Source organism: Otolemur garnettii, unplaced genomic scaffold (genome assembly GCF_000181295.1).
Source record: "Otolemur garnettii isolate 467f Iridium unplaced genomic scaffold, OtoGar3 scaffold00108, whole genome shotgun sequence".
Classification (NCBI taxonomy): Eukaryota; Metazoa; Chordata; class Mammalia; order Primates; family Galagidae; genus Otolemur; species Otolemur garnettii.
Genome location: NW_003852503.1, coordinates 1,514,962 through 1,528,118, shown reverse-complemented (window position 1 = coordinate 1,528,118; position 13,157 = coordinate 1,514,962). Strand labels below are relative to the sequence as shown.

The 13,157-nt window shown below is 49.0% G+C and overlaps 1 protein-coding gene across 1 annotated transcript in view; it reads left to right on the top strand.

Annotated features, from left to right (window-relative positions):
* Positions 1-9,642, top strand: part of GRAMD1B (GRAM domain containing 1B) — an 88,184-nt gene extending 78,542 nt beyond the window's left edge. The window contains exons 15-21 of the mRNA XM_003796794.3: positions 277-380; positions 880-1,083; positions 2,164-2,254; positions 5,652-5,663; positions 5,982-6,089; positions 6,383-6,500; positions 9,349-9,642. Coding sequence (XP_003796842.1) covers positions 277-380; positions 880-1,083; positions 2,164-2,254; positions 5,652-5,663; positions 5,982-6,089; positions 6,383-6,500; positions 9,349-9,438 — 727 coding nt within the window. The 3' untranslated portion in view covers positions 9,439-9,642. The remainder of the gene's footprint in view (positions 1-276; positions 381-879; positions 1,084-2,163; positions 2,255-5,651; positions 5,664-5,981; positions 6,090-6,382; positions 6,501-9,348) is intronic.
* The last annotated feature ends 3,515 nt before the right edge of the window (positions 9,643-13,157 follow it).

The following is a 13,157-nucleotide window of genomic DNA, read 5'->3' as shown; positions in this document are numbered from 1 at the left end:
CTATAAAATGAGCATAAATCGGGCAGTGCCTATGGCTCAAAAGGGTAGGGCGCTGGCCCCATATGCCGGAGGAAAATGAGCATAAATCCATCTGTCCCACTGACCTCAGAAGGCAGTGGGGAGACCAGCTAGTGTGATGATGTACAAGGACCTTTTACCTTGCGAAGTGCAGTACACTTGGGAAGCCGCTTTGGCCTTAGACCTGAATTTCCCCTTTGCCAGCAGAAGACAGTTGACCTGGGAAAGCACTGATCTTATTTCTGCCTTCTTCCTCAGGATCTCCACTGAGCTGCGCTATCGGAAACAGCCCTGGGGGTTAGTGAAAGCCTTCATCGAGAAGAACTTCTGGAGTGGGCTGGAGGACTACTTCCGCCATCTAGGTGGGTGCTGCCATGGCCGCCGGTCCCCTGCAGAAACTGAGTGAACGGCTACGGCCCAGCACTCGGGGCACAGGGAAATGTGGAGAATGGGGGCAGAGGCTGAGAATGCTTTCATGGGGTCCCTAATTCTGCCCTAGAAATTCACACCAAATTTTGCGTGTATGTGGATATTTTGTAAAAGACTATATAACTTTTATCCCCCACGGTGAGCCATAAATACAGTGATATGTTTAGAAACATGTGATATGCCTCAGATGATACACAAGAGATGTTCAGAACATGGCTCCACCCAACGTTGAAAGACCTCAGAGGGTGGGTTTGAGGGGTACTGAGTCCCCAAAGCACTCCCTGAGGCTCACGGTCATCCCCGAGGACTGTCTTGCTGCCCGGCCAACTTCCCAAGCGCAGTCTAGGAAGCTGGTTCCCGCAGACAGTTGCTTCTGGAGGCCCCTGTGTTGGGTTGAAGGCAGCCCCTGATTGGCCCCGTTGTCTCTGACAGAGAGTGAGTTGACCAAAATGGAGAGCACCTACCTGGCTGAGATGCATAGACAGTCTCCCAAAGAGAAGGCCAGCAAGCCTCCGACGGTGCGGAGAAGGAAGCGTCCCCATGCCCACCTGCGGGTCCCTCACCTAGAGGAGGTGATGAGCCCTGTCACCACGCCCACTGATGAAGATGTGGGCCACAGGATCAAGCACGTGGCAGGTGTGTGCCCAGTGGGGACGGCAGTGTAGACTGGGGCTTTAAGCAGTTGTACACATATGCACATTCATTTTGTATCTTGGATATAATTTCCATGTAATTTGAACATAACTCACTAAATTATGAGACTCGAATTGACCTATATAGTTCTCTTTGCCTTTAAGTTCCTCAGCCCCTGCTGAGCTTATATGTGCACTCTGATTAGGTTGCCTTTTATATTTATGTCTCTGTGTTGCCCAAGCTCCAGGGCTACCTGCTTTGGCTCAATTAGGTATTTTCCAGGTTCTTGAGAAATGTACTAAGGAGAAACCAAAGCCCCAACCCCAAAGACTACCTCATATAACACAAGGACCACGGAGTCCGTGGAGCCCCCTCACTTAACCCCATGGCCCACTAAAGGCCTGCCCTGGCAAGCCACGAATTTCCTTGTTATCCCTTCCTTTACCCATCCAGTGATTCAAAGCCACACGTCTTTGCTCAACCATGGAAACCTTGGACTATCCAGGGACTTAGAGACCCACTAATGCAGTGTTTTTCAGGCTGTGCTCTGCAGCTCCCTGTGGGATCATCAGAGCTGGTGGGGGAGGGAGTGCCAGCCTCCCATGTCCTTCTCCCCAGCTTCATCCCAGGGACTCCTATGTCAGCTGTTGTGCATATAAGATTTCTCATTGATATTGCATGTCTGTAAACTGACTTCCAGAGAGCTTATGGGACTTGTGCCGCACCACATAGCTGATTAGGAATAAGCCATAGCCAGAAGCTGGCTGTCTCTAGTCCTAGCCCAGCACCATTTCCGTCTTCCACAGCTAAGGACCACTTTGCCTGCACCTGTATATCCCAGCTACATAAGTCTGCAGATTTTCTCATTTGTTCAGTGTTTGCCTGACCCAACCCAGGGTGACTTTCCCGAGGAGCTCAGCTTCTCCTATAGGAGGGCTGGGGACGTCTGGTCATATCATTGCTGTGACAGCATCGTGGACAGTTCTCCATCATCCCTTGAAATTCACTGCTTGCCCAGTGTCACATCAGCAGTAGGTGGACTTGTGGGTTACCATGGTGATGGGCTCTTTGTCCTTCCCACAGGTTCCACGCAGACACGGCATATCCCTGAGGACAGCCCCAACAGTTTCCACCTGCAGAGCGTGTCCAAGCTGCTGCTGGTTATCAGCTGTGTGTAAGGGACTCTCAGCTCTCCTCCCACCCGCCCCCAGCCTGGCCTGGCGTTTCATCCGCCCCCCCCACCTCTGGAAGCATATAAATGCCCTTACTGCTTCTTTTTTCTTTGTCCCCTAGCCTTCTCCATCTGGTTGGTTGCTCTGTCTATCATTTCTTAGTCTCTTTACATCTGTTGTTGTTGTTGTTGCAGTTTGGCCGGGGCCAGGTTTGAACCCACCACCCTTGGTATATGGGGCTGACGCCCTACTCGCTGAGCCACAGGTGCTTCCCCTGTCTCTCTGTTTTGCTCAGTGCTCACTGTGTGCTAGGCCTTCAGAAGAAAATGCTACATGCAGCATCTGCACCTTGGAAGCTCAGTTTCAAGTGAGTGAAACAGACGAGACATTCAGAATTCCAACACAGTTGGATAATTGTGGACATAGAAAGGAATCTACTTGTTCATTTGTAAGAGATGTTGTTCCCAGTGTCAGCTCAGTGCTCGGTGCTAGAACTGTGCACTCACAGAGCCTACAGGTTGGCAGGGTAGCCAGCCAAGATGAGTGACGTCAACACAGGAAAGTAGGTACTTATTTTAATGTAGCAGACTTAAATAATTAGCTATGACATTATAAATCAGTAGGCTCAGTAACTTGTACAGAAAGATACTGGACTAGGAAGAAAGGGGTGAAAGCAATGCAGACATACGGTGGGAGGACTCGCTAACTATCTGAACTGCAAGTCCATGCCATCGCCTGGCTGGGACTTTTCCAAACTATTTCTAACAGGAAGCAGCTGGGACAGTTCTTCCTCTTGGTTCAGCCTGGCATCCCATTCCCATGCCTTCCCTGAACAGGGCTATGCTTTGAGAGTGTGGGACTCCACCTGCCACCCCAGGCACTAGGTGGTCTCTAATTCATTCTTGCTTCTGTGACCTGCCTTGGCCTTTGCCAGGCCCTTCTCTTATGGCAATATGGCAAATGGACTCAGGAACCAAAGACTGGAGGCAGGGAGGTCAGTCAGAGTGGACCTTGGCCGTCTAGGTGAGACTGCTTTCAGACTGAGACAAGGGACCAGACCAAGAGGTCCTAAAAGGTGAAGACTCGTCACCTGTCTGCCATATAGACTGCTGATTCGAGCGACCACAAATGGTTGTGTCATCAGCAGAAATCTGGAATTTAGTGAAAGATTATTAGGGAAGACACTTGATCCTGTTCCAGGTGTGTCTGAGTTGCCATATATTATCCAGATGAAGTGACAAGTGTTTCCCAATGTGGACCTAGAGCTTAGGAGGCAGGGGTAGGCTGCAGCCACAGATTTAATTATATGTGGCATTAAAACCACCGCATGAGTGAGGCCAACTGTGTCGGATATAGAGTGTGACAAAGAAGACAGAGCCCAGGATACCCTGGGGGCACTTGCAGAAGAGTTTGTAAGGAACATACAAACTCTTTTACTTTATTTGAATATATAACATAAAAATAGACGTAAAATTCTTCTGACTGTGGCATATGAAGCGGAGACGTTACAATACAAAGGCCAAAGTAAAGCCGATCAAGTTCACATCTAGCAACATCGATTTATTCTGACTCATTTCATTGTTCTGTTAAAATTAAATCTCTGACACGGGATTTTGGTAAATAGAAACCATAACCTCTGATTAGTTCCATATTGAAGCTCTTTTTGCAAATCGACCTTCAGTGCTCCTGCTGTACCCCTAGTATGCTGGGTAGTATTGTATTAACTAGCTTTTTTTTCTTTAGTTATTTTTTCTTGCTTTTTTTTTTGAAACAGAATCTCACTCTTTCGCCTTGAGCAAAGTTCTGTGGCATCATAGCTCACAGCAACCTCAAATTCTTGTGCTTAAGTGATCCTCTTGCCTCAGCTTCCCAAGTATCTGGGACTACATGTGCCCCCCACAGTGCCTGGCCAGTTTTTTCTATTTTTGGCAGAGATAGGGGTTTGATTGTTGCTCAGGCTGGTCTTGAACTCCTGAGCTGAAGGGGTCCTCCTGAGCCTCCCAAAGTGCTGTGATTATAGGTGTGATCCACCGCACCCGGCCTGTATTAACTAACTTTGAGGCTTTGTAAATTGAGGGTCGTCAGATCTTCTAACTCAGCCCAACACAATCCAGGCGAGGGTCCGCGGACAGCCTGCATGTGGCACAGGCTGACCTGGCACAACTCACCCTGTGTCTGGCAGGCTCTTGCCACCACATGCCTGCTACACAGTGACTCAGCCTCCTGCCTCTTTTCTCAGGGTAGAGTTCTGGGGAGCCTTCACTCAGATACCATACGGGGGTGTCTCTTGACCTTCACTGAGTACAGACAGGTTTGCAAACATGAACCCAAATGCAGGCTTTGAGATTATACACAGCATGCGCCAGAGGTGGGCATTCACATGATCCAGTGTGTGCTGATACAATTAAAGGCAGTGGTGTGGAAATTCAACACAAAAAGTAAAAGGCCTCTTGGAGAACTCAAAGAACTCTGAGGACACAACTGAGTAGCCCCCGCGATTTGCAGCTGCTGAGGAAGATTACCTTCCACAGTGCCAGAAGCGCAAGTGGGAAATAGTGTGTCACTCACACACATTTGGAAAACTTGACAGGCATAGTGGGGACTTTTCTTTCTTGTCTGCTTTTTTTCTTCCGCCCGTCTCTGTTGTTGGATCTGCTGGTTTTTGCCATCTTCTGTCTTCCTGTGTGTGTCTGTATCGCCTCCTTTAGTGACAGAAACCATCGTGAGTGGGGACCTACTGTGTGCTAGGGTAGTTGATGCACTTCCCTTTAGTCTACGGAGGGTAGTAGGGTGCGGTATTTATCAGCCCTATTGCGAAAACTGGGTCAGATAAACTGGGAGACTTCACCATAAGCTAAGACATTTTTATTTCAGTGATGAGTCAGGATGTGTGCCCTGTTCCGTGTGCCTCTGTATCCCCTCTTTCCCTGTGTCTTCATCCTCTGTTCTGTGAGATTCTCTCACAAAATGATCTTTAGGCAGCTGGTGGGGCTGAGAGAAGAGGATTTCCGCCATTTCTCTGAGTCCTCCAGCCCCAATTATCCTCACCTCCTGTCTCTGACCCCGACTTTGGGGGACCTCAGCCGGTCCCTGTGACCCCTGCTGGGTGGTGGCAGGTCCAGGCAGTGGCTTATTGACCCTGGGGGAGCCATGTTAGCGTCTGTAAGGCACACCTGGGGCAGAGCTGGGGCTCCCAGTGGAATCCCTCTGTCCATCTCACCCTGCACTTGTGTCCTTACATTGGGTTGGTAGGAGGAAGTTTTTTTCAACTTAGCACCTGTGAAACCCAGAGTCTGTCCACACTTGCATTCTCTCCCTCCTTCCTCCGCTGTGCCCCTCCCCACACTCATCTGTTCTAACCTCTGCCTCCTCCCTGTTTTTCTCCCCTGCTCCCATTAGGATCTGTTTCAGGTACTGGCTCTATGATTACTCCTTTGACCCCCCCTCATCTCTTTCCCTCTCCACCTCACCTCTCTCCCCCCAGGCACCTGGCATCCAGGCACTCTGTGTGTCTCCCCCAACATGCCTCTATCCCACACCCCTCTCCCTGGCTCTGCTGCTGTGCCCTCCAGATGAGGCTGCCTCTCAAGCGCACTACCTCCCTCTGCTCACTCGCTCACTCACTGCAATGCTTTGGAAGACCCACCAGTTAGGGACAGCACCCTCTGGGAGAGGGGACGATGCTGGCTCAGAGGATGACTCACGCTGTTCCTTCTCCCCCCTTCCTAGTCTGGTGCTGCTGGTCATCCTTAACATGATGCTCTTCTACAAACTCTGGATGCTGGAATATACCACACAGACCCTCACTGCCTGGCAGGGTCTCAGGCTCCAAGAAAGGTAATCCTGACCCCATCCCCTTGCTACCACCTCCACCAACCTGACACTATGCCCGGCACCTGCCTTCCTGGTCTCCTCAGGACTGTCCCACTTCCCTTGCCCAGGGGATAACCCTCTAGATCTGTCCCTGTAGTTCCAGTCCACTTCTAATCTGGGGCACAGGGGAAGCAGGGGCAGTGAGCAGAGGACAAAGCACTCTGATGTGACTCTCTGTCCTTTAGGGGTCTGGGAGCACAGGACAGTCTGCTGAGCATAACTCCAGCTGCCGGGGTGCCCCTTCTTCTACCCCACAGGTTACCCCAGTCTCAGACAGAATGGGCCCAGCTTTTAGAATCCCAACAAAAGTACCACGATACTGAGCTACAAAAATGGAGGGAGATCATCAAATCCTCAGTGATGCTCCTGGACCAGGTGAGACGCCCCCCTCCTCTGCTGCCCTAGTCTTCCAGAGATGGAGCTCTTTCTCCTTGTACTCTGAGAAAGACCACCCTCTCTCTCAGTACCCTCCAGACTCAGGATTCTTCCTCCCATTCATTCTCCTCTCAAGCCATCTATTGTTCTACTTGTAGAGTCATTCTTGAATGGGCTGTTAAAAACCTAGGTACGGTCACAAATATAATAACCACCGTGATGGATTTGCAGCAGAAAGGCTATAGGTTAGATGGAAGGAGAACTCCTTTTATTTTTATTGTTGTGTTGGTGGTCCAGAGCCATCTGACTGACATTTAAACAGAGAACTTCCCCTTTTGCAGAGATCTGCCCCCCCCCAAATCGCATATCTTTCAAATTCCTGTCCAAGACATACAGCTGCAGGTAGTTACTCTTCCTCAAAGGCACTGCAGTGAGAGTCTGGGAAGAGGACTGTGCTGTGTCTTCATGTCATAAAATTATTTCTTGTAGTGCAAGGTCATTGTCTGTATTTCTGCAAAAAACTACATCTGGCTATTTAAGAAAATTATACTGGGGCAAAATCGATGATTAGCTTAGTTTTCTTGGGGGAAGGGAGCTTCCTCCTTCCCCCAGGCAACTTTAATACCTTATAAAAAGTGCCCCCATGGGGTTGTCAAGAAAGCGGCACCCTACCTTTGCAATGCAAGAGATTTAGGAAGGTAATAGACTAAGGATCTGTCCTGCATAATAAACTTTCTATTCCTAAAAAGGTGGCTTTCTGATGTTTTATGGTGGAACCCAAGAGGGAATCCCAGCCTTGCCACTTAACTGCTTTTGTGCCTGGGGGCTTAATATTAGTGAGCTTGAGTTTCTTCATTTATAAAATTGGAATTGTCATCTTGGCCTCATGGAACTGCTGTCAGGATTTGATGGCACAAGGCGAGTATTTATTAATATTAAGCATTATTTCCCATTTATAGTTTGGTCTGAGCTCTAAATTGAGGCAGGAGAATCTTTTTTATTTTTTCTTTTCATTTTTTTTTCATTATATAGCTGTGTACATTAATGCAATCATGGGGTACAATGTGCTGGTTTTATATACAACTTGAGGCAGGAGAATCTTAATTGCCTCTATCAAGATCCTGTGCGATGTGTTTAGAGTATCATGTTTAGCTTTGGAGCCACATTTTAAGAATGCTTACCCCCCCCCCAAAGAAAGGGTTAGCATAGTGAGGGACTGGAAACCCTGTCATATTGAGAAAGGGTGATGGAATTATGCATATTCCCAGGAGGAAGGAACACGGGGATGAGGATAGGATGGTCTTCAGACCAACAGGTGAAGAAGAGTTAGACTTACAGTAAAACTCAAGAGCATCGAATTCAGAGTAGAAGCAATTGAAAAATTCTGAGTCATCAAATAAAAACAGACTACTTAGGGTTAGAGCTATCCAGCAACAGAGGAGGCTAAGTGGAGGACTGAGAACCCAACCCTGGAAGTGTTCAAGGGACAACGGGAGTGACGATGAGTGAGGACTTAGGGATTAAATAGAGACCAGTGGGACCAGATGACCCAGAGGTCTCCTCCGACTCTGACTTCTCTTTTAGAAGGGATCTCATTAAAGTGGGGCTTAGGGCCGTCAGATGCTTAGGACTCTACGACTCTACCCTACAAGTGTTAAGAGACGTGATTTATTTCATTCCTTTTTTTTTTTTTTTTTTTTTAGAGATAGAGTCTCACTTTATTGCCCTTGGTAGAGTGCTGTGGCATCACAGCTCACAGCAACCTCCAACTCCTGGGCTTAGGTGATTCTCTTGCCTCAGCCTCCTGAGTAGCTGGGACTACAGGCACCTGCCACAATGCCCGGCTATTTTTTTGTTGCAGTTTGGCCAGGGCCGGGTTTGAACCCACCACCCTCAGTATATGGGGCCAGCGCCCTACTCACTAAGCCACAGGCACTGCCTGTTTCATTCCTTTTAAGAGTAACTTTTAAAAGAACGGTAAGCCCCCCCCCCCATCCCTGTTGAGCAGAGGATGTAAAAGAACCAGAGAGAACAAAATAGTCAATCAAGCAGAAGGACGGGAGGATCCCCCAGTCCACAACCATTTACCCAGGAAACATTGTCTCATGTTGTAATAGCTCAGCTCAGAGACGGTATTTAGAGATGTTGTGTTATGGTGGGTCCTTTAGGGTTCTCCTGCTGGAACAGCACCATTTAGTCTCCATCCCAGCACCTAAAAGCATTAATTCACGGATATGGGTGCCAACTAGGAGACGCCTCAGTTCTCTGCATGGCACCTCTGAGTGTACGAGGGAAGGATAAGACACAGCTCTGATCCCAGCAAACACAAAAGCAAGTAATTAAAGATGACCACAGTGCAGAACCCTCATGGGTCATATATGTGAGGCTGGGATAGAGAAGGATGACTGGGAGCCAGACAAAGTTTGAATTTGTTCTGGGCCTAAAGAGATGAGTGAGATTGGAATAGGCAAGGGCAAAAAGAGTCCTCAGCTGATGTCCAAAGACAGACATAGTATCAGCAGGGAGATTGGATGGGGCGAGAGGGTCAGGGAAGTGGAAGTCTGTGTCCTGGCAGCATTTGAACACATTGAGAGAGTTCTTGATTCAGACCTCTGAGACCCAGGGAGCTCTCTGGGGTGGAGGTAGGTGGGTCCCCATGTTAGATCGCCTATCCCCTTTCTGCTTGACACTATGCCCTTGAGAATCACCCTTGTTTAACAAGCCCATCTCCCATCAGCTCTGTGGCAGGGTTGGGGAACAGCCTCAGGCGTGTTCTCGGGATGCTGGTGGGAGGAGAGCCCCCCTGAGGGCACAGACCCAGGCCTGAGGTGGCTTCCCTGTCTTGTAGATGAAGGACTCGCTCATCAACCTTCAGAGCGGCATCAGGTCCCGGGACTACACGTCGGAAAGCGAAGAGAAGAGGAGCCGCTATCACTGACCAGGCAGGAGCAGGGTTGGTTGCAAGAGGCTGTGCAATACGTGTACATAGACCATATAAATATATATAAATATATATATACAGAATATAAATATATATATTATATACAGATTTTAAACAGATAATGCTTATGTACCAGGGAGAAGGAGCGGGACCTCCCGCCCCCTGTGCTGGCCGGAGCAGCGCTTTCCTTCTGTGGAGGGGCTGAGGAGGGCAGGGACCACCTCTCAGCGCCGACCTCCCCTGACCCTCCTCCCATCCTCTGCTCCCCACCCCTTCCCTTGCTGGCCACTGCTGGCTCTTAGAAGGGAAATGCTGAGCCAGAGCCATGCCTACCAAGACCCTAGGGTCTCGAAAAGAAATCTCACGGGGGCATTGCTTAAGGTGCTTCATTCCCTAATCCCCTTTTGATTTGTTTCCAAAATAAAAGAGAATCTTTTCTTCCCTACCCCACGCTTCCCCCCGGCGTTCTCTTGGGAACATGGAAGCACCAAGGGCAGGAGCCCCATCTGAACTGGCCCGCAGGAGGCCACCCACTTGATATGGACCATACAGGAAGCGTCAGGTGGAGAGGACTGTCTGAAAGCTGGGAAGGCTGCGTTTGTGGGGTCGCAGGCTCCTGAGGACTCGCGCTCGGAAGGGGATACCCATCAATCGCTCCTGTACCTTCCTCCGACCTGTGTGGGGTGTGGACCCAATAAGGGCTGGGGATTTCTGATTTTCCCACCTCCTTTCTCTCTGGTCTTCTCCCAGGCTGGATCTGGGGGAAGTGTCACTCTCTAGTGCCTAAAGTCCTCTTGTTTCTCTGTGCCTTAAGAGCACATTGTTTATTAGCCAGGGTGGAGCATTTTCGACCTTGATAAGCCTCTTTTCTTAGTGGTTATAAGCAAGTCAGGTCTGCAGCTCTAATTCCTTCACTTGGAGCTGTCATTTTGATTTCTAGGATGAGTTAGGGTGTCCTGGGCCCTCTAGGGTCTGAGAGAGGGAGGATGCCCTAGCCACATCCGGGTTGCAGGGTCTCCCCACAGAATGCCGTGTGAGAAGTGAGCCAAGGCACGCGCTGGGTTGCCAGTAGCACTTAGTTCTAAGTATAGAACCACCATTAGCCAATGGAGACAATTATCTGCGATACTTTGCATATGGAGAAAACATCTAAGCCATTGGAGGGAAGGATTTGGCCGAGGCGCAGACGTCTGGGCAGAAAAAGCCCTGATGAAATATCTGCCCCAAGGGAGCCATTCTAAATTCTGAGTTTCTCTGACTTGGGAGTGGGAGTTCTGGTGGAGAAAGGGGTGCGAAGCCTTCTCTGGCCCCAGAGAAGTATAAGATCACAAAGGAATAGAAACCGCTGGATTAGAAGAGTGAGCTGTCTGGGGCCTTTCTGAGGGTTGGCCCCCTGGGACCAGTGCATAGATGTGAATTCACGGGGCCCTTCTGGGCACACTAATTTCTGTTTCTCCATTTAATGAGCAAAAGAGTCCTGCCAGCCCCAGGCAGAGCTCACAGAGATTCTTGAATAGGAAAGAGTCACAGCCAGTTTGGCAGGGAGAGCTCTTCACGACTGCTTGTTCTCCTCCTGGCCTTCTCGATGCAAGAGACGGAGGGATCCCTGAACCCCAGATGTCCCAGAGCATCAGCACAAAGGGAGGAAAATTTTATCACTGTCCTACTTCAATGACAAAGTTGTCCTCTTTAAACATTTTGGCACCTGTGGCAATTTAAAAAAAAAAAAAAGAGTTTAACTTTTTAATGAGCACAAGGCCCAGATTATTTCTCTAGGAGCAGGATCAGAAAAGAAGAGGGTCCATGCCCAGGTCACTCCCCAAGGGAGGAGGATAAGAAGGCTCCAGGTGGTCACCTAGAGTTGCTATCCCTCCCCCAGAAGAGGAGATGTCAGGTTACATTTCATGCCTCTGAAGGGTGCATGTGCCCACAAGCCTTTTGGTCACTGTAAAGTTCTTGGCAGGACTTGAGTGAGGGTCAGGGCTCTTGGGCCCTGAGCCTGGTACAGACTGCCAGAAATTTCCCCTTGGAGTAGCTGAAAGCCAAAACTACTCCCAGAAACTCTTGAGTGCAAAAACTATAAATTCTCAATTTTTTTTCCATACATAATTATTTACTTGAGTTATTTAATTATTCAAGGTGGTGTGGTGGGACCTTTAGGATGACATAAAAAGGGTTGTTTTCTGGGAGGAAAGCGAAGAAGCGGACCTGGTCACAGAAAACTATTGAGCTTCTGCTTTCTCTCTGGGGACCATCCAGGGAGGGAGGTGCTTAGTCTAGCAAAGGAACCTTCCTGTTCTCTGGTGATTTGAACCCAGCAACCACGTATGCAGATAGGGAAGTACCCTGAGAACCGTGGATCCCTGTGGGTTCTCTCTGTTCTAATATATATATATTTTTTCCCACTTTCAAACCAGGAGAAAATTAACAATTCATCCCCAAACAAAATCTTTTCCCCCTTAGTCAATAACTTATGAAAGAAAAGGGAGCTCATGCTTGAAGTCTGGGAGTGAAACAGATAGCACTGTAGCTCCCGAAAGAGAGAGGCCAAATCACCACTGCTTACGTTACTTCTTCCAGCCAGCCCTCTTGTCGTTGTTTACATAGGAACTCTGAGGCCACACGAGTCTTTCTGCGAGGATTTATGTGGCAAAACATTTGAGAGTTTGCACTCAATATTAAAGGATTTGCAGTTTCAAACTAGGTGAAGAATAGGTGAATGGGTCTAAATGTCCACTCCAGCTTACTGTGGAAGGATGACAAGGTTGGCCTCCAAGAAGCCGGTCGTGCCCGCAGTGCTCTCCCTTCCCCAGTCACCTCCCTGGGCAAGGGGACAACATCTCAGGCCACCAAGATCAGCAACTTGACGCTCTCCCTGAAGAGCACTGGACTGAGAGTTGTTGAGACCTGGACCCTGCTATTGACCAGTTTCGTGGGCCTTGGGCAAGTCACACCCCCTCTTGGAGCTTCAGTAGCCTCCTGTAACAGGAGGGGGTTCGCTAGGTTAACTTTAAGGTGGGTTACAGTGTTGGCATCCTCTTTGAGATTAGGCCTGAGGCTGGCAAGACTGAGTTTCCTCAGAATTGGAAGTCGTCCTGCCAGGAGGGAACACATTTTCTGGGCTAGAGCTTCCTTGGTATTTAGGGGTGTGGTAGGCAGTGTCTAGGATCCCAGGAAATCCAGGAGAGTGAAAATGTCTACAGGGTTAGAGAGACCTAGTGTCAGAGAGAGAGATTCAATGTGATGTATTGCTCAGTATTAAGTTGGTGGGGGGGTTTCTTCCTTCTTTGGCCTACTCTTAGTTTGGGGAAGGGGCCTTCCCTAAGCCAGGTAAAGATCATCTTATCTTGGAGGGTGCCCATCTTCAATCTCTAGGCACTATGATGCCTTTCTTCTACCCAGACTTCCTCATTAGAAGGAAGCAGTGGAGAGAAGCCATGTCCAGTTCTAGCACTTCCTCAGCCAAAACCCTGTTAGGGTTTGGACTAAGTATATAAAGCTTTGGCTAAAATCCCTGGGTTGCCTTAGGGCACTGACACTAAGAACCTGGGAGATAAGGAGTGGGGAAGGAACAAGAGACCTAAGAGGAATGCTTTGTTAGAAGTAGATTCCCTCCATGTCCCACTCGGACTATTCCTGTAGGCAGCAGCTCTAGGATGAAAACCTGGGGTAGGGACTGGGAGAAGAATCTTTCTGGACTGTTACTGGCTCCAGGA